The 22,844-nt window shown below is 39.5% G+C and overlaps 2 protein-coding genes across 5 annotated transcripts; one reads left to right on the plus strand and one right to left on the minus strand.

Annotated features, from left to right (window-relative positions):
- Nucleotides 1–182: 182 nt before the first annotated feature.
- nprl3 (NPR3-like, GATOR1 complex subunit) lies at nucleotides 183–18,636 on the plus strand. Of its 4 annotated transcripts, none has more exons than XM_078161271.1 (14): nucleotides 183–1,090; nucleotides 1,908–1,977; nucleotides 7,461–7,499; nucleotides 8,259–8,391; nucleotides 11,396–11,470; nucleotides 12,656–12,809; nucleotides 12,980–13,061; nucleotides 13,159–13,296; nucleotides 14,937–15,093; nucleotides 15,609–15,715; nucleotides 16,005–16,134; nucleotides 16,725–16,914; nucleotides 17,010–17,202; nucleotides 18,243–18,636. In XM_078161271.1, the coding sequence occupies exons 1-14, from the start codon at nucleotides 829–831 to the stop codon at nucleotides 18,406–18,408; spliced, it is 1,896 nt and encodes a 631-aa protein (XP_078017397.1). In that variant the 5' UTR covers nucleotides 183–828; the 3' UTR covers nucleotides 18,409–18,636. The 4 variants fall into 4 exon arrangements, with proteins under 4 accessions (XP_078017397.1, XP_078017398.1, XP_033501079.2 ...); XM_078161272.1 differs by having other exon boundaries at nucleotides 183–628; XM_033645188.2 differs by lacking the exon at nucleotides 7,461–7,499.
- A 1,092-nt stretch (nucleotides 18,637–19,728) lies between these two features.
- On the minus strand, nucleotides 19,729–22,009 carry mpg (N-methylpurine DNA glycosylase). Its single transcript, XM_033645530.2, has 3 exons — nucleotides 21,480–22,009; nucleotides 20,706–20,910; nucleotides 19,729–20,519 (listed from the first exon to the last, which is right to left on the minus strand). The coding sequence occupies exons 1-3, from the start codon at nucleotides 21,744–21,746 to the stop codon at nucleotides 20,068–20,070; spliced, it is 924 nt and encodes a 307-aa protein (XP_033501421.2). The 5' UTR covers nucleotides 21,747–22,009; the 3' UTR covers nucleotides 19,729–20,067.
- Nucleotides 22,010–22,844: the final 835 nt, after the last annotated feature.

Genomic DNA, 22,844 nt, shown 5'->3' on the forward strand with positions numbered 1-22,844 from the left:
GAGTTGTTCATGTTTACTAATATTTATGGACTGTCTTAGACCATAGGAATAACATGTACAAATTTTAAAAATCGGCGTAGTTCCCCTTTAAGTCAATACCATGGCTCGATGGATGGGTAGATAGACAGAAGCAGTGCCTGCTGAAGCAGGGGGGTACTATAGCCGCACTCTTTGTTCCAGCCGGACATTTTTCCAGGTGACACAAAACAATCGCGGCAGCACTACATGGCTGTGTGGTAGGGGATACTTTAAAACCAGGCCTTCCAGTTCATACCAGTTAAACTGTTTTTGTCCCGGTTTGGTGTTTGTGTATGCCATACAGTAATACGCCTGCAACAAGCTAACGGTCACTGTTCGGACGAAGGAAACAGCCATAGCTCGCGACCGACTTTACCGTGTCGCGGTTAGCTTACAGTTAGCTAGAATGCTAACATGATGTTCAACCCATTAGCCGGGTTACCAGATGACCGAAAATCCATGTACAGTCAGTCCCAAAACAGCGTGTACAAAACCGGCGACAAGACCAGCCCTATTAGCGTCATACTGGTTAGCTCTGGCAGCCGAGGGAACAAACTACTTTTCCGATACCCTTTCCAAAGAGTGGCTGACTGTCCGTCGTCTTTGACAGGTAGGCGTAGCATTAGCTAAGTTAGCATTAGCCAGAGAACTACAGTTGGTGTCCTAACGCTAACGGTAGTTACTCTTTATTCAGGGAATTAACATGCTGCCCTCATGGTCTCTCTTTTACATGACCACACACACAAAGAGGCAGGGCTGATGTATAAATAACCACAGTATAACACAACACCCCTATGTGCCCAGGGTCCTATGTTTCCAAGGGGGCCTAGTCTAATTTTGAGAATTGAGCAGGTGTCTGTGGATGTAAACCAACACTGTAAGAGATTGGTAAGGGCTATCTTCGCAATTGAATTAGCAGAAAGCGAAGGTAGATGTGCGTTTCATATGCAGTATGACTGGTACAAATCTGTTCAGCTACTATGGATATTAGTGTCGTTTAAGGTCAAGAAAACTGTCTTGCCCCCAAATTTGAGGGCGAAGGTCTCAAAGAGTAGTAGGCTGCAAGCTGTAGGTGGGTGATTTGAACATGCTGACACATACACTGAACATATGATTTGTGGCAAAAGCATTGCTGAGAAAAAAACACAATAAAGGTCTCCTCAAGGTGTCACACTTAGAAGATATTAAGCTGGGAAACACAGGGCCCTGGCAGCACAGATACACTCCCAAACAACAGCCCAGAAATATATTTTACCTCTGTAATGCATTCAGTTATTAGACTGTCACTGTAATCTGTAAAGCCACAGTTTTTAGTTAAAAGCAAATATGACATTTGTGTCAGTATGTGTAGGGAAGGCCCACTAGTGTCTACTGTTCTTCTTTTTAAGAAACCATTTCCTGTTGTTTTGCATAGTGGAAGGCTGTTGTTGTTTCTAGGCTTACTGTAAACTGCAGTTTAGCTACTTTTAAATATAGTGTCTCTTTTTGTGTGCTTATTATTTTGTCCACACCCTGTTAAACAAAGTTATCCGAATTATATGTTCAAACTAGTAGCATGTCTGAGGTCTGACAAGTTGTTTTCATAGCAACATAAGACAAGTTGGAGGCATACCTAGTATGGCAATGGTAGGCCAAGAATGACTTTAAAACATGGGGAAATGGTTTTGACAAAGAGCAACAGTGGTCACAAATGACTTATATCAACAGAGATAAAGGCCCTCAACCACAACAAGTTGTAAGGTATAGGTTCATATAATAAAAGAGCAGAGTTTTATAACACATCTCTGACATGTTTGACATTAAGATTGTTTTTTGTGGCTCTTAAGGGGGCAACATCTCAACCAATGTGTTTTCTTGTTGGTGCTAACACTATTATTTCTGTCCACAAGCAAAACAACGGAGTCCATATGCTCTGAACACAACCGGGGATGGTCTTGAAGATCAGGATGGTGACTCAAGGTATTTTACTGGTCTGGTCATTTGATATTACTGGGTGTATACATTAGTTTATAGAGTAACTGTAGGTGGACGCAGCCAATTCTAAGGTCTGCTTGAACCACTGACTCTTATCAGGTTTTTCCTCCCTAGCATTGGATCTCTTTTTATTTTTTTCAAAAACCTTATTGTATTTTTCAAGAGGAATTAATGAGCTGGCCCATGCGTATTTTAACCCATGTGGCTGAGTTTCATTTAAGTCCTTCATTTTCTTTTAAAAATGCTGTATGGGGTGGCACAGTGGTACGGTGGTTAGCACAGTAAGAGCTTTCTGGATTCTAACCCATTGGCTTGTTGGCTGGGGCTCTTCTGTGTGGAGTTTGCATGTTCTCCCCATGTCAGTGTGGGTTTTCTCCGGGTTCTCTGGCTTCCTCTCACAGTCCTAAAACGTACAGGTTAAGATAACTGGTGACTCTAAGGCTCAATCCAAATGTCCAGACTTCACCACACTTGGAGACTTGCAGACTTTTTGGGCGCGTGCCCAGGAAGTCAGGGAGGGCTTAGGGCTGTCCAAATCCACAATTCAACCAGTCCACAAGGGGCCCAAAGCAGACTTTCTGCAGACTTCCAGAGAGTCCGCTTGGGGTGCAGACCTCAACATATTTCACTGATTTAATTGCCTACATTTCATTGCAATACGGAGATGACGTGGTAGTTATTTTTTTCAATAGCCGACTCAAAAAACAAAACTTATGTTTATGTAACACACTTACTGTAGCCTAGTAAAACAATATTTCAGTCATGAGGCCAGAAATAATATTCAACAACATCATGACAGAAAAATATTTAGAAATATAAGCTGCAGAGGGGAATCAAAATGCATTGTGTTATTGCAGCTTGCCCTATAGGTTGCACAATGCCAAATATATAGGCTAAAAAATGGTAGAAAAACAACTAAAGAAGATCCTCTGATGTAACTAATAGGCGTCCCTGATTTTCTTTAGTCATAGCTCAGTCCTTACTTACAAACATCTTTGTATTTGAATGTCTGCAGTCTATATGTTGTACAGAAATTTATTTTGTTCACTCACAGAATAACCCTTTACATGGGATTTAAATTTTATTATCTGCAGGGACAGTTCAGCAGACAGCAGTTACAATGGTTGTAATCATTGCTCAAATGTTTTCATGGCAACGCGTAAAACAGTCTCGAGGGCTGTCTGTCAGCGGTGTGCGGTCTCTGCCCTCATCACGACTTTACGTGATGACGTTGAACTCGTCACAGTCTGCAAGTCCAGAGAGTGGACATTTGGATTCAGCCGAAATTGCCCGTAGGTGTGAAAATGAGCATGAATAGTTGTCTGTCTCCATGTGTTGGCCCTGGGATAGGTTTCAGTCCCGTGGCGACCCTTAACAGGATAAGTGGTTACGGCTAATAAATGAATGAATGAATGAAAATGCTGTATTGGTAGTGCTCCAAAACCCAAAGCTATCCCCTCACCATGTGTCTAAATGTCCTTTGAAATTTGTCATAGCAGCAGCTGCTGTTTGAATATGCTTGCTTAATTCAGCTGGTACAAAAAACAAACCTCCCATTCAGATGACTATATTTTTTGTTGGCTCCGGTAGTCAGAAAATGGGGCTCATAATAAAGAAGTTAAATACGGAGTAAAGAAGTTAAACCACATCAAACTCCTTTTAAGTTAAACATGAATGTTGGGATAAGAAACTGTTGATAAGATAACAAACACAAATATGTTAAAAAAAAAACTATAATGTAGCCACAAATAGACACTATAAAATAACCAAGAATTGTAAAAACAGGAGAGTTTCCCAAAGCATGGAAACATGGACATAATTTGAAATCCTCCCTGTTGTTGATGTCTGTTAATAAAAATAAAAACAAAATGATAATATTAGACAGAAAACCTTTTTCCAACAGCATTTAGTTTTCATCATTGGTTCCACCTTATGGATGGTAATGCTGGTCAGTTGTTGGTTGGCTGAAATTACGTTGGTCACAAGGCTGTAAGGAGCAGATAATTTAAGGTCTTTATTTATCAGTTCAGCTCACCATGCAGATAAAGCTGGCGCAACTTGGTTTTTGGTCCGCAGACTGCACATCAAACAGGCTTATCTGAGAAAAGACTACAACCTTATATGACCCTGTAGTGAGGTTGGACTGGGATACAGAACTGTAAACAGCACAAAGAGCTTTGAGAATGAAGTATGAGATAGGTTGAAGTCATAAGGTAACAGTTTTATAAAAGCCAATATTAAGTGATTTTCAGTATTTAAGGTGAGACACCACAGGTGAAAACATAGATTTTTCATGCACTTGTTTTGAGAATTTGAGTTAACTTGCTTCCATAACATGTCTTCTTTCAGACCAGTGGGAAAAAACGTCCAAAATACCCATTTAGGTATTTATTTAAGATTAGATTTCTGTTCTGGAAATGTATGCAAAAGCACAAATTTAATTAGCCAATGCATAATTTGCAGAATTCCAATGTGTTATTTCCATGACCGAGGAAAGTTAATCAATATTTGTGAACATGAGCTACTCTCTCTTAAAGCCAAAAACCAGAGTGTCTTAAGCGTGTGATGTGAAACATCACAAACAGAAAATGTACCCATATGCTCAAAACGCTGCACGCTCTCAGTCAGTTCCAAACTCTTTATACCCTATGACATCATACAGTTTCTTTATAGCACTCTAGCTTTTTGATTTGGAAGAGAGTTGTTCATGTTTACTAACATTGTTGGACTGTCTTGGACCAAAGAAATAACATTTGAATTTTGAAAATAGGTTTAGTGACCCTTTAACCCTAAAATTTGAGAAAACTTATGATACAAAAAAAAATGTCTTAATGTAATTTATCAGCAGGGGATAAATACATCTGTTAGTTAAAAATTTTACACTAGTGTCTTATTTTTTTAACCTAAAAACGTATGGAATTTAACAATTTACGATATATGTCTTAAAGGCCATTTTCTCAAAATTATTTTTTTCCTCATACTCCAGAAATCTCCACCTCAGTACCACTCATACACCAAACTTTCCACTTATGATCCTATCTATATTCTGAAGGGTTTTTGACACGGGGATGTGTTCATTTATTATTCATAGTCCAATTTATTTAACATTTTATTCCTAAAAACATGGCAAAAAATGATTTTTTTCTATAGCTGTTGGGAGTATTTTCTGATATATGGAGTGATAAAAAGAGATATCCAAAATTCCCTCTGTAAAATCTTTGACTAAATATGACAACAAAATGAAACAAGAATTTCGACCCAGGCTCTATGCAATATCCAAATTTTTGTTCGGGGAATCAGCACATATTTGGATATTCAAACATAAAATTCAGAAAACTTGTAATATAAAAAATAATTGTCTTACTCTAAGTAATCAACTGCGGAAGTTTCATGGTGATATCTACTAGTTACAGATTTTACCCTATTAACCTTGGGCGACTCCCCTTAAAGGAATACTTCACCCCCCAAATGATTATTTGCATATTAATTACACACTTCACATTATGTTGACTATATAGAAAAACTTTTCTTCACAGCGGAAATTTTAGATGAATTTGAGTAGTATAGGCTGTGTTTAACAGCAGCAAAACTATGTATTTAAACATCCTTTTACAAACTCTCACACAACTCGCACAGTATAAGTCTCATTTATCCAGTTGTATGCTCAATACTTCCCTTACTATTTAGGGCCCTGTCTACATGTATAGAGATATTTTTTTAAAACGTTATTTAAAACAAGTTAGTCTACACGACCTTTGTTTTACAGAATATCTCTGTCCACACTAGAACGCAAAAACAACACCCAAGGCTTGTCGGTGTCGGCTGTCTTCCACAGTCTCCCCTCGTCACTAAGTTAAAAGTGTACAGGCTATCATTAGCTTTTTCAGAACACCCACTGGAGATCTCATCACCATTGATTTGCCTTTGCTATAAAGACAAAGGAGCTTACTCTAAGATACTAGTGATGCTCTGGACATGCAAGTTTTCATTCCACTCCCACTATTAAAATCGTCCCACCAGCTGCTGGTGGGACGAGATACTGCCGTTCATCCATTAAGTGGTGCGGCAATACTAAGATTAAGTATAAAGTAGTCATTAGTCCAAGCAGTGCTAAAATTTGTAAACAAACTGGTAAGTTAGTCTGCTGCTGTTATTGTTTCTGGTGCATGCTCATTATACAAAGCAACAATGGTCATGCAGAAATTAAGGAGATATCCCACACACTCTGTTGTGCATGTCCACACAGATACACAGTAACTGTGTATCTGTGTGTTCTAAACTGCCCTTTAGAAGGCAAACAAATCTCAATTTTAGTGACCAAAAACTCAGTTTGCGATTAGGTGAGAGGCCAAAAATGCTGGTCCTAAAACACTTTTTCATAAACATTCTCACACACGGACAAGTAGCACGCCTGCACTGTTTATGGGAGACTTGGAATATACCGTTTTCATTTCATTTATTGCATTTATTTGACTCACGACCATATCACATAGTATGGAGTACAAACATTACACGCAATAATAAAACATAAAACTATTAAACTTAGACAAAGGAAGGACATTTCTCAAAAAGCTCCTAGTTTCCAAATTACTTTTGGCTTATCTGGTTGTAATAACAAAATTAACTTAAAGATAGATGGACAGTTTAAATAATACTTTGGCAAATACTTTTCTCTGTAAGTCATTAAGCTCACATTCTGACAATTATCATCACAGCGCTGCAGATCCTCTGGTTACTGTCCAGCCCTTTATATCTTCCAGCAGCTGTAGGAATTCTGGTGTTATTTACTCTAAAATTACAAATAGCCTGTCTGTACTTTTGGTTTTCATGCAACAGATATGTCTCCAGTTTAAATTCTTACACTTTTGTGTGAACCAGAGGTGAGACAAGCCACATTCATCCAATATCTGTTTAACCTGTAAGACCCATGGTGACACATACACACCCGTATTATGCAGGCTGAGCAAAAAGTTGTACATTATTTGACTGAGTTTAGTCTGTTCACCGTCTATCAGCCTCCCCCAGTAGCCAATATACTCTTTTTTAACTCCAGTACAGAGAAGATGTCTTCATAACTCCCCAAAGTCCTCACAAATTCAAAGTAGTATTGGCAAATGATCATTTTGGGTATTCCTTTAAGTGGCTGGTCGGGTATGCAGAAAGTAGCTTCACTGTGTCTTTTTGAGTACATTGTGAACATTTTTAGTTTCCCTTATGACAGTGTTTAGTTGGCACATAAGCCCACTCAGTTATATCAGCTGGCATATGTTAATGACATTCAGGCTAAGTCAGGGTAACCTGGTAATTGGCTTGAATCAACATGCAGACCAGCATTCTCACATCACGTTATCACATGTTTGTTTGGGTTGTTTTGATGTCCATTTTTATGCATTCAGCCCGACTGTGTGTTGCATTTTCCCTTTTGTTTGCTTTTTTTCTTCTTTTTTATGGCCCAATTCCCATTTCAGAGAACAATCTCCGCTAACTGACGAACAGTTGGTAGCAGGGTAAGACCAAATCATTCTAAACCACCTTTCCTTCGCTTAGATCACCCCTGTCTTTTTTTATCCCCTTCTTTCCTATTTTGTGTCCTATATGGATCCCCAACCCTAATCTCAGTGAAATCCTTGTAAACTATCAGTACCAGATCCAGTGAATCAGTGCTTTGGTTAATTCAGGATTTCTGTTTTGCTTTCCTCTGTACTGTATGCCGTTTAAAAAAAAAAAGAAAAGAAAAATCCAAGTTTAAAAAATCTAATTAAAGTTTTAATTCCCATTGATTATATTACCTCTAGCATATAGAGTCAGCATTACAAAACGAAATATAAATCAAATGCAAACTACAATAACTACACATTCTTTTTAAATTGTGTTTCAAGGTAAGTCTATAGTGTGTTTAATTTTTGTCTTGAAGTTAACGCCTTGATTTTTATCCCCTTGATTGCAGCATGAGTTACTTAAGTCAAACCAGCATGTGTCTTTCACATTCTTCATTCATACAGCGACTTCACTGTTTCTGCAAGGAGGCCTCCTCCTCTTTTCTCCTCTCCAGTAGCCACACAAGCTTTTTTTATTCGTACTGTTACATTACAGGCAGAGGCATCTGATTAACGCAACCCCTCTCGTAGACAGGAATGTCGAAAATGTAAAACAAACAGCTAATTTAAACTCTCTGACTTGTCCCAGCTGTTTTCTGTGCTGTCACCTCTCATCCCTCATCCCACCCCGCACACTTTTCTTACCGAGGCTGTTCCTCCTTCTTCAAGGTTCTCCGACATCATCCTCGCCACCATCCTGGCCACCAAATCAGACATGTGCGGGAAGAAGTTTGAACTGAAGATAGACAATGTTCGATTTGTGGGTCACCCTACTCTCCTGCAGCATCCTCCCATCATCCAGGTAAGAAGTTATTTGGGATCCTACTGAAAACATGTAAAGTCATTCTTGATGTGAGCTAAAGTTCCAGAATTTATACTACACCGTAACCTACGCCGTAGCCTACGCCATAGCCTGATGTGCACCTCCCCAGAAATGTAACTACACATCGCAGCTATGCAGACCTCCTGTTTATTTTTGTAGGCTGAACCCATTGCCCTCAGTGGAAATGAAGCTTTTATTTACTTTAATTTCACAGATAAGAAACAATAAATTGTGAAGACAGTAAAGCCTCCACAAAATAGCATTTTAAGTCTTGTGTGTAATTTATCCTTCAGGGATTATACTTCGGGATTTATTCTGGCTTCATATGAGCAGAGGAAATCTCCGCTAGTTGCTAGGCTAATTTATACAATGTAAAATGCCATTGGCTTGTGCTAATAACGTTAGCATGTTGTATTTGTTTGGAAAATGTGTCCAGATAAAAACAAGTGTTTGTCTGTGCATGCTGCGAGTTATAGTGAAGCTTATTTGTGTAATTGTGTTTGAAATTGTCTCTGTTAAGCCATGTTTAATGTGTGTTTTGGGCGTGTTTTGAATCAACTAAACTTGCCCAGTCAGACTAAAATGCCTCACGTAGCCACCTCAAGTGGAGGAGACTGGCCTTATCAGTAGGAATTTTTGAGTGGGTGTAAAGATAAGTTCTGTAGTAAACTATTTGCCCCTTATAACCATGTCAGTGCTTACTCTGATCGTGTCTCTCTGGTTGGAATAAATATATTCTTTCTGGCCATGTTTGCCCCACGTGGGGATAACATTAGGTGACGTAGCTGGTGCGTGTGCCTACATGCTGCATCAGCTGTTTCTATGTGACTGCCCCTGCTGATTTTGACAGAATTGTTCATAAATTCAGAAAAATATGCAATGCAATGTGGAGTCGCTTGACACAACAATCGTCTGTCGCCGCCAGTAGCAGTAGCCTGCATGTAAGATGTTATGGGAACATTTGTAAATTATAATGTCTATCCATAGTCTGCATGTGAGATGTTCAGAGTACACCTGTAATTTGTAGCTACTTACGTTACTTATTAGTTATTACTAAATTGTATTAACAACTGGAACCACTACTCCTACACTATATTAATTTAATTAATTTTGTCGAATTAAGACTCCCCTGAACTTTATCGACGAGCACTGTCTTCGTTTGTTTCGGAAACACAATTAAATATGATTTTTGAGGCTTTTGTCCTGTAGAAAGCTGGTGTTCATTCTCCATGTTTGGGTTCTCTCTTCCTTGTTGCCAGTTGTGACCACAAGATCAACAGGAGCATGATCGGATATAGCTATTGCACCAGTGTTACAGACTCCAGTGTTATTGATCAGAGAATGTGTAATTAGAAAATTAATCAATACGAGAGTAGACAGAGTGCCTGTTTGAGAAAAATGTATAAAAGCAAAGCATTTTCATAAATCAGTCTATCATAATTAACCCTTTGAAACCTGGAGTGACAACACTTTTCTTGTGCTGCTGTCAGACGCCTTTAACAAGTATTCAAACCTTTAAACCCTGAGCAAGTTAATGCAATTTTTCTCAAAAACATGGGGGAAAATGGCAGTGAACAACTTGGTAAGGAATATTCCAGAAATGGCAAAAAATTATTAGACAAAGAAAATTATTTTTGAAAAACTGAGGAAAAAAGACAAAACAAAGAAAACGTATATTAATAATTATTATATATTTAAAATTCTGTTCCAGAATTATTATTTTTTTTAAAACATCTTTTTCCAGGTCATATCCTTTGTTTTTAACTTTAATTTTTTGTTTACTAATTTATTTCTTGCTAATTTTTGGGTCTTTTTTTTTCCTGTTGCTTTTTGCCTTCTTCACATGTTTTTGAAAGAAACCTAACCAATTTACTCAGGTTTCAAAGGGTTAACTGGAAATATGTCGTATAGGCTGTAGAGGGACTGAAAACCTATTTTATTTTAGTGGCCTATCAGGCTGTGTAGTGTAATAGGCAAAAAACATTGTTTCTAATATCAGTAATGCCCAATTTATTGAGTTATAGTCCTGTCCTTATTTACACACATTTCTGTTTTTTAACACGTGTAGCCTATTATGTAGATATATTAATACATTTTTGTTAAAACAAAAAAGGCTACATGTGGGATCCATATCTTATTATCTGCAGGAACAGATGAATAGGCACTGTTCATCAGCTTATATGACATATATATTAAAATGACAGCAAAAAAAGTTGAACTTGTAGTATAGTTGAGGGCTGTCTATCAGCAGTTTGCAGTCTCTGCCCTGGCAGACTCCACATGACAACAGCAAATATGTCACACTTCGTTCAACTGACGTCCGCGAGGGCTCAGTCTGCCAGTCCAGAGGGTAGATATGTGGATTCAGCCACCGACGTGACCACAGCCTGCTGCAGGCTCCTGCTCTGAGGGAAAAAAAAGCCTGCAAATATGCGGGTCGCACACGAGCAAGTAGTGGTGAAAAATATTATATATATATCTGACTCTAAAAGTGGTTGCAAAATGCAGTCTGGGGCCCTGTGTAAGGTCATTTCACATGTCACTATGATCCCCTATGTGAGCAGTCTAACATCAGCAGTGCCCCCTGCTGACTGTTTTTTGGTGTGAGGCTTCATTGCTGTGTTGCCAGGGTGACTTTATTTAAAAGTGATAAAGAAAATGACAAAAACAGTGCAGTCCAATAATATATCATATAATAAGGTGTTTATGTGTGAATAACAGGAACAACTTACACTTCACATTTATTATTGTAGAGCTCAATCAACACTTCTCTGACACAGTCTTAATAAAAATATATATTCTAGGTTTGAAGGGTTAATTTTCTGCAGTTATTATTGCATTTTGTTGCATAAAGTGGTGCTTGTGCAGCTTTTTTTTTATATTTGTGAATTTACGCTTTGAATTAAGTTTTGCTATATCATAAAGAAAGCTCCCTGCTATAATTCTTTTATAAATGTTTATTTTATCTATCTTTTCTGTGCAGGTTTCAAAGACAGATCCCTCACCTAAGAGAGAAATGCCCACGATGATCCTGTTTAATGTGGTGTTTGCACTACGGGTATGACACACCATTCATAATTTAGGTTTTGTATTGTAATTGTTTCGCTTTTTTGCTCTACTAGCTGAAACAAGTTGTGTATAAATGTTAGAACATTACAAATGTGTATGTTTTTTAATTTTTAATCATGGTACATTAAGCCAGCTGGCTGTGGGTGGGTATATTTTGTGTTCCTTTAATCAGTGAGCACTGTGAGTGGCAGGGGTGTGTTTGAGTGATAATATTCCTGTATGCTCTATCTATGACAACATGGGAACTCAGAGGGAGTAGGGCCAATGTATTCTGCTTAATCATGCTGCCCAATGAGGTGCAGCCTGTTCCTGCCCATGCTGAGTCACTGTACCCAGTAAGCACCAGTACAGCTGGCACGGGGCAAGAAGTGCTTAGTCATGTTGTGTTGATGCTATACGCCCAAGAAACTGCAGTAGTTATACCCTTGGAATTTATATATATATGAGACCAAGTATATTTTACCATTTAACAATTCAAATTTTATATTATTTTCCATATCCATAATGTTTTTATATTTACCCAAGAACATGAGGGCAATGAGGGCATCTGATCTACTTAACAGTGCCAAGACATGCTGTTTGCCAGTGACTACGATTATATATTTATATTTATCTATTGTATATTGTCCACAGGAGAACAGAATATTATAAATACCTCTCAGTATAATGCAATACAGCACCACCACTAATGTTCCAAAATACCAGAGGTGAGGCGAAACCTTTGTGGCACAGGCTCAATAAAAACTGAACAATAAGCTTTAGATTAATAGGAGTTATTACTGGATTATTATTTTGCATTGCATTACAAGTGATTGAACAGTTGAAACTCATAAACTATATATCTGACTTTTGATATAAGCCACATAAACAAATAAGATTAGCATTCTTTATTAAACATGCACTTAGATATTTAGCACAAGTATCTTTTAGATGATGTGTTACAGTCTTGTAAAGTTTCATTCATCTCTAAGTGACTTGCACGCTGAGATCTGTAAAAGCTCAAAGGTCATTTTTATATTAAAGGCTCACCCCTTTAACAGTTAACCGGCTGGTAACGATTGACATGAATTGAGCCACAAATTAAAGCGCAGATGTTGTAAATGCAGTGAGCTGTATGCATATTACCAACATGTTTCTGCCAAAATAACAACACTCTCATTTTTGGCTCCTACAGGCGAACGCTGACCCGTCTGTAATCAGCTGCATGCACAACTTGTCACGACGTATCGCCATAGCCCTGCAGCATGAAGAGCGCCGCTGCCAGTATTTGACCAGAGAGGCCAAACTGATGTTGGCTGTCCAGGATGAGATCACCACTGTGACAGACAGTGAGAGACACACATATCGCACCCTCAGGATTAACATAATTTCAAATTCATAGCATGTAATGGCATGTTTATTATAGTACCACGTGGCCTGTCAGGATGTCGTCAACATATATTATAATTGAGATATGAAAGTGTATTCTGACAGTGTTCTCTGTTCGTCCTGATCTAAGCGGATGGAAGCCCCCAGTCCCCATTTAGACAGATTCTTCCTAAATGTAAACTAGCCAGAGACCTGAAGGAGGCTTATGACAGGTGTGTGATGAAGCACATTATACATTATCATTTTTGTTTTGGTATTTCTTTTCTTCCTTTTCTTTCTTTCCTGATGCTGATATGTATGTTTTTGCAGCCTTTGCACGACCGGCGTGGTGCGACTACATATTAACTCCTGGCTTGAGGTGAGCTTCTGTTTACCACACAAGATCCACAGGATTGGCGGCAACTACATCCCCCCTGAGGCGCTAGAGCGCAGCCTCAAGGCTATAAGGTGTGTTTTCACTTTTTATGCACACATTAAAACATCCCTACATTATTGTATTTGGCTTTTTAGAATTACACTCAATCAGCAGTTGTGGAGTGTGATACTGAAAGTTGCCTATCATAACTGACCACAGATGCTCTCACAATTAATCAGTTGTTTAGTCTATAAAAAGTCTTCACATTGCTTCTTTTGTGCAACCAGTGGTCCAAAACCCAAAGACTACCACACATTTACTCCGTCATACATCATTAATTATCATAAATGATGAAGAAAAGCTGCAAATTGTTAAATGTAAGAAGCTAGAACCAGCAAATGTTTGACAATTTTGCTTGAAAAATGACTGAAACAATTAATCAATTATCAACACAGCTGGCGATTAATTTTCTTTGCATCAACTAATTGATGAATCAACTAACTTCTGCAGCTCTAATGTAGAAAGTATTATTGATATTCAGTTATTACATATAAAATTGCCACATTTTAATGTACCACTCAAGAAATTCATAGTATTTATATTAGTTGCTAATGTAGTTTCCTTCTTTTATGCACAGAAATACAGCATCTGTTGAGGAGAGATTGTTCCCTCTGTACTCTTTTGTTCATTTAAACTCATCCATTCTTAATTAATTTATTTCTGAATGAAACCTTAAAGCAGCATCGTGTTAATTTGTGCATTTGATTTGGCTGCAGGTCGTTCAAAACTGCAAAATGAGTCTGTAATTGTCAGCTCAGAATATGAGAGGTAGAATACCCAAAGCTGCATAAGTTGCATTGCACCTGCATTAAGTCAGCCAGCCTGCACAGGCCTGTATACGACAACTGAGTAACACAGAATTGTTACAGTTGTTTGTTTGTTTTAATCATCATTACAATGTCAACTTGTGGAATAAACACATTGTGAAAGACTGCAATATTGCACTCAGGGATTTGGTAGTTGGAAGAGAGAATCAGTAGAAAACTGCATTTAAATGTTAGTCATTTTTTGTGCCCTTCGTGTACAGTTCAGTGTTCAGTTTGTCCAGTAAAACAATGTCAGATATAATTTATCTTTCATTTAATAATCAAACATTTTGTTGTGTTTTAGTAACATACTGAAAGCAACAGAAAGGCAGAGCTGAGTACACTTTAATATCTGTTTGTTGCAAGTTACATCATTATTATGTCACATATTTGCCTCACATCGTGCAGCCCAACTGTTGACCCACAGGTCAACCTGAATAACAAGAAGTCTCCAAACCTTGAAACTGAGAGTCTAATTTATTGTCAGTTTGTTATGTCACAGTAGTTGTGTGTCTTTAACAGCTAAAGGTACAGGTATTATTTAAATGATCTGAAGAAACCAGCAGAAGTTTTGTGTGGACCATACTGCCACGTACTGGTACTTCAGCATACTGACATCAGAGTTGTGAGCAACATCTATCCCTGCATGTATCTCTGTCTTTTAAAGCTGCACAAAATATACAAAGGTGAAATAAGTTCAAGTGCATTCAAGCACTTACTCTGATTTTATTCTTAATTAATCGGAGTGGTCAGTCCGTCCTCTCAGATACATAGCTGCTCTGTTGTGCAGACTCATGCTGAAGAGGATTCCACAGTAGTTTCTCTGTTGATTCAGCAGCTGTATCATATGTTGTTTAACCCTCCAGACCCTATCATGCCCTGCTGCTGCTGGAAAGTGAGAAGGAACTGCTGAGCCAGCTGCCTCTGGACTGCTCGCCCGCGATGGTGCGCCTCATCAAAACATGCTCGGCGGTGAAAAACCTGCAGCAGCTCGCACAGGATGCTGACCTGGCTTTACTTCAGGTGGGGGACAGTCACACCAGCCACATCACTACGGCATTTAAAAACACATGTTCTCTGATCTCAAAAAGCACTTATTTTAAAATTTGAAGCACTTAAATTATTAATAACTACATAAGTTATTAAGCTCAATCACAAATTAAGAGTTGTGATTGTAATCGTTTTGTATTTTAAAATCTTTATCATTTAAATTAAAGATATGAAAGGTAATGAGTGTCATTAGAGTATGTTTAACATCAGGAAGATCATGATCCCTGTAGCTGAACTATTAGAAATAGGAAAATGAGACAAAAACAGTGCAAAAAGTGCAAGAATATTGTAAGCATGAGCTCTATTAAAAGGTTACTGTTACTGCCATCTAGTGGACAAAATGCAGTATGTACATTCGAAGCAGATCTAATATCACTTAAGTCCAAGTGGTACAAGAACTTCTTATATCTTCCTTCTATCATTGTCTTCAGTTGTAAGCATTTTATTTCACATCATTAACATAACTTGCAAATAATTTTCCCTTTCAGATCTTTCAAATTGCTGCTCACTTGGTTTACTGGGGCAAAGCGATCATCATCTACCCGCTGTGTGAGAACAACGTCTACATGCTGTCTCCTCATGCCAACATCTGCCTGTGAGTGTCCGTGACGGGATGTAGCCATTACTGTAGAGCCAATGAGCCATAATATTGCTGAGCACCCATCCATGGTATTGCTTCAAAGTCAGATTTGCACTTGTAAATCACCTCAAAATGTGTCATGAAAGAATGGAATCGGGCCATTGGCAGCACTTTCTTCTGTATACCTTAAACTTTAAATAGCCGTTCTTTTACAACATTGTGGACCATGAGTTTAAAAAAAAAAGCTGTGTTAATGGAAAAGCTCACTGTTGTAGAATAATGTCTACCATCTTTCCCTGGATAGATACTCACCATTGGCTCAACAGTTTGCACAACAGTTTCCTGGTCACGATCTACCCTCCATGTTAGCCAAGTTCTCACTTCCTGTCTCACTGGCTGAGTTCAGAAACCCCCTGGAAGCTCCTGCACAGGAGGTAGGATGATTGTACATTCATTCCGTCATTCATTTTATTTTTAGGGTCAACAAAACAAACATTGATTGATTGATGAAAAGCTCAGACAAGAAAACACCTTCACAGTTCACTTTATTTTTCAAAGTAAACTTACTTCAGAAAAATGTAATTATGAAAAGAAGGTTTCTAGTTATATATAAAATGTTTAGACTGCAGAATCATTGGCCGTGACATTGTGAAAAAATCAGACATTTTTGCACAAATGAAACAAGCGTGAGATTAGAGTATCCTTGTAAATCCCTCGCACATGTAGGCTTGTTCCTGTAAATTTAGATACTGTATTGTAAGCGCAGAACCATCTGGTGTTCTCCTCCGTTTCGTCTTGTTTTGGCATACCTGCTTGAGCGTCAGCGCTGAATTATAAATGGCAAAGTGACATAAGCTCTAGCTTCTGTAGCCTCCATTTTTCATGAGAACAAGATCAGAGCCAGGGCTCTTTCTTTTGGCTCTATTCTGAGCTCGTATGGTACCCATGGCTGATTTAAAACGTTTGACCCGGTTGGGGACATGCGCTCGGCCGTGATGCAGTTTGCCGCTCTGCTCCTGACCAGGCCCAGCTGATCCAGATGGTGGTGTGGATGCTCCAGCGCCGCCTGCTGATCCAGCTGCACACTTACGTCTGCCTGTTGGTACCGCCCAGCGAAGATGAGCCCGGGATGAGGGATGAAGACCCTCCGCTGGCCGCCCGAGTAGGAGGCCGCAGTCTCAGCACCCCTAGCGCCCTCAGCTTCGGCTCCCCAAGTATGTCCTCACTCAGCTCTCTCCTCTGCTCAGCTCTTAGAGTAAAAACAGGCTAGTAGATAATCTATGATCATCTTCTTGCATCCTGTGTGTAGCCAGCAGTGATGACATGACCCTCACCAGTCCCAGTATGGACAACTCCAGTGCAGAGCTACTACCTGGTGGTGACTCTCCGCTCAACAAGAGGATGACAGAGACGCTGCTCGCCAGCCTGTCAGAGCATGAGAGGCAGGTTATTCTTAACATCCCTGCTGCACAGAATCCAGAGGATCTGCGGCTGTTTGCCAGGTAATTAAGACAGAAGTCTAGTACATCTTCTTTGCTTTTTTGTCAGTGCATTAAAGGTATACTATGCAGGAATTTCCCAAGAAAAATAACACAATAGATGGACTCATACAGAAGTTATCCCTGTCATTCATCACTTAGGACATGGTAGTAGTGTGTGGTGGTATATGTATCTGCAGAGACTCTGCTCTCTGCCTGTATTTTCTTACTTTCTTCTTATTTTGCTTTGTTTGGGTGCGGCTTGGGCACCACGCGAAGGGGAGGTTGGAGCTGTAGAGCACCTGGAGCATTTAAAGCGTTCTGTCTGTGGTGGAAACATTAAACAGATCTAGAGTTTAGGTACATGTCTGTATGGTTTACGTTCTGGTTTTAAGCTTGCTATACTGAGAGTGGTATGTTGGGTGGAAACGTGGCTTTACTGCATAATATACCTTTAATTGTGTCTCAGTTTTCCATTGCCGTTTGCTTTTAAACAGTCTAACTAAAGGCGCATTTACACTGTGCAATTTGGGCTGTCTGGGACGAACATTGACAATCGTGGGAGCTGTCAATCCATTGAGCGGTCTCACACTGAGACCAAGATTTTAGTAGACCCGTCTCACACTGTGTGATTTGCAATAAACTTCCACGATTGCTGTTATTGCACAGCCTAAAGGCGCCTTAACAGATGGGATGCGTTTTAGTGAGTCACCCAATGATTCATAATGTTATAAATCACTGTTAATGCTTTGTCTCTCAGGAAATAAGAAGACATTTGTGCATTGGTTTGGAAAATAAAGTCCTTTAATTGCATTCGCAGAATATTGGGAAATCTAATTGGAAAATATTGGCGGGAGAGTTGAGATCATTTGCCAGCTGTTAGTTGAGCGCATGTTTAAAATAGGAAATGTCTAGAAAGCTTCCCAATGCAGCAATCAGTGTTGTGTGCTGCCTACTGCACAGTAAGGAAAAATCTGCCCCATGGTTGATTTACACAGCTAATGATTCAATGAATCTTCAGCTCCCAAAACATTTTGTCTGCCCGTTTTGTTGATGTCTTCCAGGCTGCTGCACTATTTCCGGGGACATCACCACCTGGAGGAGATTATGTACAATGAGAACATGAGGCGCTCGCAGCTCAAGACACTGTTTGACAAGTTCCGTAGTGTCCTTGTGGTGACCAACCACGAGGACCCGATTATTTCAATCTTCCAGTCACCCATGGAGTAGCGGCACAGAGACGGTATCAGCTCTCACCGACTGGAAGAGATGTCAGCCTGAAAGCAGTTAATGGCCCGCTGTGCTCACAGCTAAGTGCTATTGCTCGACAGTGATTTAAAATGAACTGACACAGTGACGGTTTAATGAGCGCAGATTTATGAAATGTACAAAGTGTTTTTTTCCTTTATGAGCCAAATGTTTGTTTACAATATTAAATTATTTTGTACTTATCAGAAATGTCTCAAGTGCTTACTTTGAATATTGGGAAGATGGATGTAGTGTAGGCTTAACTTATGGGTGCACCAATTTATTGGCCCAACAGATACCGACCCATGTTCACCTTGTTGACCTGTTGTGCAAGATGACATTCACAGATGGCGGTGGCTTATGTTTTTCTGCTCTGTCACATCAGTTTTGTGCAGGCTGAAAAGCAGGGCTCAACACTAATGACGTCCCATCATCCTGGGGAAAGTAGAAAATGTGTTTGGGGCGACCAGATATCTTCCCCGGGATGTCTGTGGCACAAAAGGACATGCAAAACTCACTATCGGGGAACACACCCTATTGTTTTCCTGATAATGCTACATTGTGAACAACATTTATGTGTTGAAATCAGGAGAGGGAGAGCAAGTTAACATTAGTTATCAGCAGCTGGTGGCTGAATGAACAGCTTACAGAGGTTGGATTGAGTTCCATCATGATGCGTTCAAACTCTATTCAGTAAAAGTGAGTATTGGGTGAAGGTAAATTATAACCAGATCCCAGGAAGTGTGCTAGGCTTTGAAGCCTACACTGTCATGTGATGCACTATGGCCCAAAAAGGCTTATTCCCATTGACTTACATGACGAAAGAGACGTGTAAATCAGTGGATACATTTTTTTTGGTGTCACAACCCCCACAAAATGACTTTTCATGATTGGGATTTAATCCATTTGGTCTGATAACATTTGGAAAGTCTAGAAGATTTCTGTGTTTTACTGGTGCAAAAGAGGAAATAAATAAAACAAAAACAAAATGAACAGCAACAAAACACCACCAGTATTGCCCAAATTGTTACTTCAAAAATTGGCATCGTTGTCGGCCCAGAATTTCACAGTTGGTGCATCCCAAATTTAACTTCATCTTCCCGTCGCAGATGTGTTAGATCATGTGCACTGACCACAGAGGGGCACACTGAGTAATGATCATTCCAGACCTCCAGCTACCTCTCAGGGATCCCAAGGGTTGGGAGAGAAAGACGGCGAGAAAAAAGAAGACTCTAAACATCAGACAGGCTGAAGTGGAGCGTTCCAAACATCTGTAAAATCACTGAGTCACCGGGCAGAGAATTTCCCAAGTACAAATGTTTATTAAAAACCACACATGGAGGACCTAAACAAGAGACACTTAGTAATAAGTGTGGTCATTTGAGAATTGATTTCTTTGATAAATTTAGCTGTCTGAAGTTCTAATTTATCGCTCTCCAATACAGTTTTGCATCAGTACCATAAACACAGTCACTGTAAGATGCAGATTACAAAATGGATGATAAACATTTTGTTTAATTTATGCAGATTGTAATTTAGACAGTGGAGGTTATTCTACCATCTTGACTGTCTTAAGTTTTTATACAGCCTAAATGGTGCACAAAGAAAACAGATGGCACAGTAGTTTCAGGAATACTCCTGTTAAGTCCTTCTGACATTGTGCTGTCCTGTGTCAGACTGCACATCGGAGGGACCTAAATTGTTCATTACATTTCCAGACACAGACTGTCTCTCTGCCTCTTTATTCACGACGCTAACACAGGGGTGCCCGCGAAGATAAAACCGCCAGGGCTTCTTGGCCCATTCCCCGTGGGACTCAATCCCAATGCGTGGTGCTGATACTATATCATGAGGTTCTACAGGATTTGTGTCAGGGTCCCTCTCCAGCCACACTTCTCCATCCGAGGCGAGGTCTCGTCGGTCGAAACAGCGGGGTATATTTAGAGCCTGGCACAGCTTTGAAGGCCCGTTGCAGAGCTCTTTGTCCTTCAGTTGCCGGGCTCCCTCTTTGCGTCTGGCTGCCCTCAGCTGCCTCATGACGGGCTGACCCTGCAGGGGCTCGAGGGAGCGCAGCAGCACGGCAGCACCCTCCCCTGGGAAGACAGCACACAATATGCATCAGTCAGCAAGGCTCCACTCTGTCTCCTTCCTTTGGCCCTTTACCCACCAACCATAAAAACACTACTGTATGATTTAATGTGGCATATTAAACAAAACAAAAAATTCTTTGTATGCATGCATTCATCACAATCACATCTTCAGTGGGTAATGCTTTTTACCTTCACTAGACACGTTCATGCAGAGGTAGATGCCATAAATTGGATACACATAGATTGTGCCGGGCTTCATGAACATGGCTGTGTTCCTTTCAGTGCGTTTGCCTCCTGCTGAGTGAGAGGCTTTGTCCTCCCCTCCCAGGTAGGCTTCAGTTTCCACTATTCTCCCTCGCAGCTCAGGGCCATCTGCACACCTGCGGACCAACACCTGCAGGGACAAGGAGCATGACAGATTATATATATTAATTTAAAAACACAAAACAACAACAACAAGGAAGTTTCAAGACAGACATATATGAGGAAATAAAACAAGGCAATCCCTCTTCAGGTGAAATAATGTCATGTTTTAGGATTAAATGATCAACAGAATATTAATTGGCAACACTTTTGATAACCTAAAGCCAAAATGGCAAAAAAAAAAACAATCTTGTTAAATGTGAACATTTTCTTTTATTAAAGCCTTCTGTGATGGTAGATTTAATATCTTTTGGTTATGGACTGATGATCCTACTTAACCAGACGTGAAGATGTGACTGTGGCCTCTGTGAACTTGTAGTGGGCATATTTCACTATTTGCACACCCTTTACAAACCAAATGATTGATTAATTAAGCATAGTATAATCTTCGGTTGCAGTGTTACACTGAAAGACAAGTATGTGAATGCATTTTGGATTTTTTTCCCAAGGCTATAGCTATGGAAACACAATGCTACAGTGTTACAATGAAGAGCTGAGGAGACTGAACTGACAGATGACTCAATGGAGCAGCAGTCTTACCTTGCCGAGGAATGCTTTTGCCAAACTGATGCAGGGTTGGTTGAAGAAATCCTCTCCCAGTCTGTGCTGCAGGTCAGTCCTGCTGAAATAATGGCTCCTCTCCGTCTCTGCACTTTGGGCAGGTTCACACTTCTTCTTCAGCTCGGCAGGTGAAACATTTAGTGTCAAATTCGTCCGATTATTATGTTTGTGTACTGTTTGTTCAGGTGCTGCTAATGCTGATGCTACTGTCGATGCTAGCATCTTTCTTTTTCTCCCTGCCATCATAATGACACCGCGAAACACTCGGGGATAAAGGAAAAAACAACTTCACGACACCCTCACTGTCTCCTGTGTCAGCAGCACTTTCATATATTATTTAAACCATTTATTTTATACTTCATTTGAGTCTCGAAGTAGATTCATGTTAGCGCTAGCATTAGCATACCGGAAGTAAACGATTGTTTTGTATCTCTTAAAGGGACCGCGCACTATATCGGTTCTGGCTCATGAACGTCACTGAGTATATGGTTTATGTAATATTTTGTATTGAAATACATATATATGTATATATATATTTATATTTATATTCACATATAAACTTTAATGGCATATTTCAATAATCAAAAACTTAGTGGTGTCAGTACAGTGTTATGGCAAAGACACAAAGTGTGAGGGTCCTAGTTAAGTTTAAGTTTATTTGTACATTTAGATACAAAGAACAGAGGAAAGTAAATAAAATGATAAAAACTGAATGTGTTCTGCATTCTAAATGTGTTCTGATTGGCTGCCACCTTGGCTAGGTCTCTCGTGTAAAAGAGATTGTCAATCTTAATGGGACTTCCTGGTTAAATGGTTAAATAAAGATAATACAACATGTGCAGGTGAAGTAGAACCCAGAAAGGGATTTCCATGGTACCTCACCTAAAGGGAGGAATAAAATATGTTTAGATTTAAAGCTACAACATGATGCAAAGTAAAATGTCAACACAATCAACACCACTAAGGAGAAATAAACAGAACACCAAAGACATCAACACTATGCAGAAACACAGCAGCCACATAGCACAATGATGATTTATACAGCTCCAAATCTTTTTGTCATTAACCCACCTTTAAGTTTCCTTTTGTACTGGGACAAGGACATAGAGTCAGCTGGGCTCCACAGTATCTCATGAATACTGTGATCTTGGTGCACAATGTATCGGTAGGTAAAGGTTATTGGGTAACACTTTACTTGAAGGTAACTACATAAGCACATAAGTGACATGATCAACTGTCATAACTGTGACATGACACGGTCATGAACCTGTCATGAACTTGTCATAAACATTATGTACATGTCATAAACGTTTATGACTGCTGCCATTAAGTGTCAGTCGGTTT

Source organism: Epinephelus lanceolatus, chromosome 18, assembly GCF_041903045.1.
Source record: "Epinephelus lanceolatus isolate andai-2023 chromosome 18, ASM4190304v1, whole genome shotgun sequence".
In the NCBI taxonomy this organism is placed as follows: Eukaryota; Metazoa; Chordata; class Actinopteri; order Perciformes; family Serranidae; genus Epinephelus; species Epinephelus lanceolatus.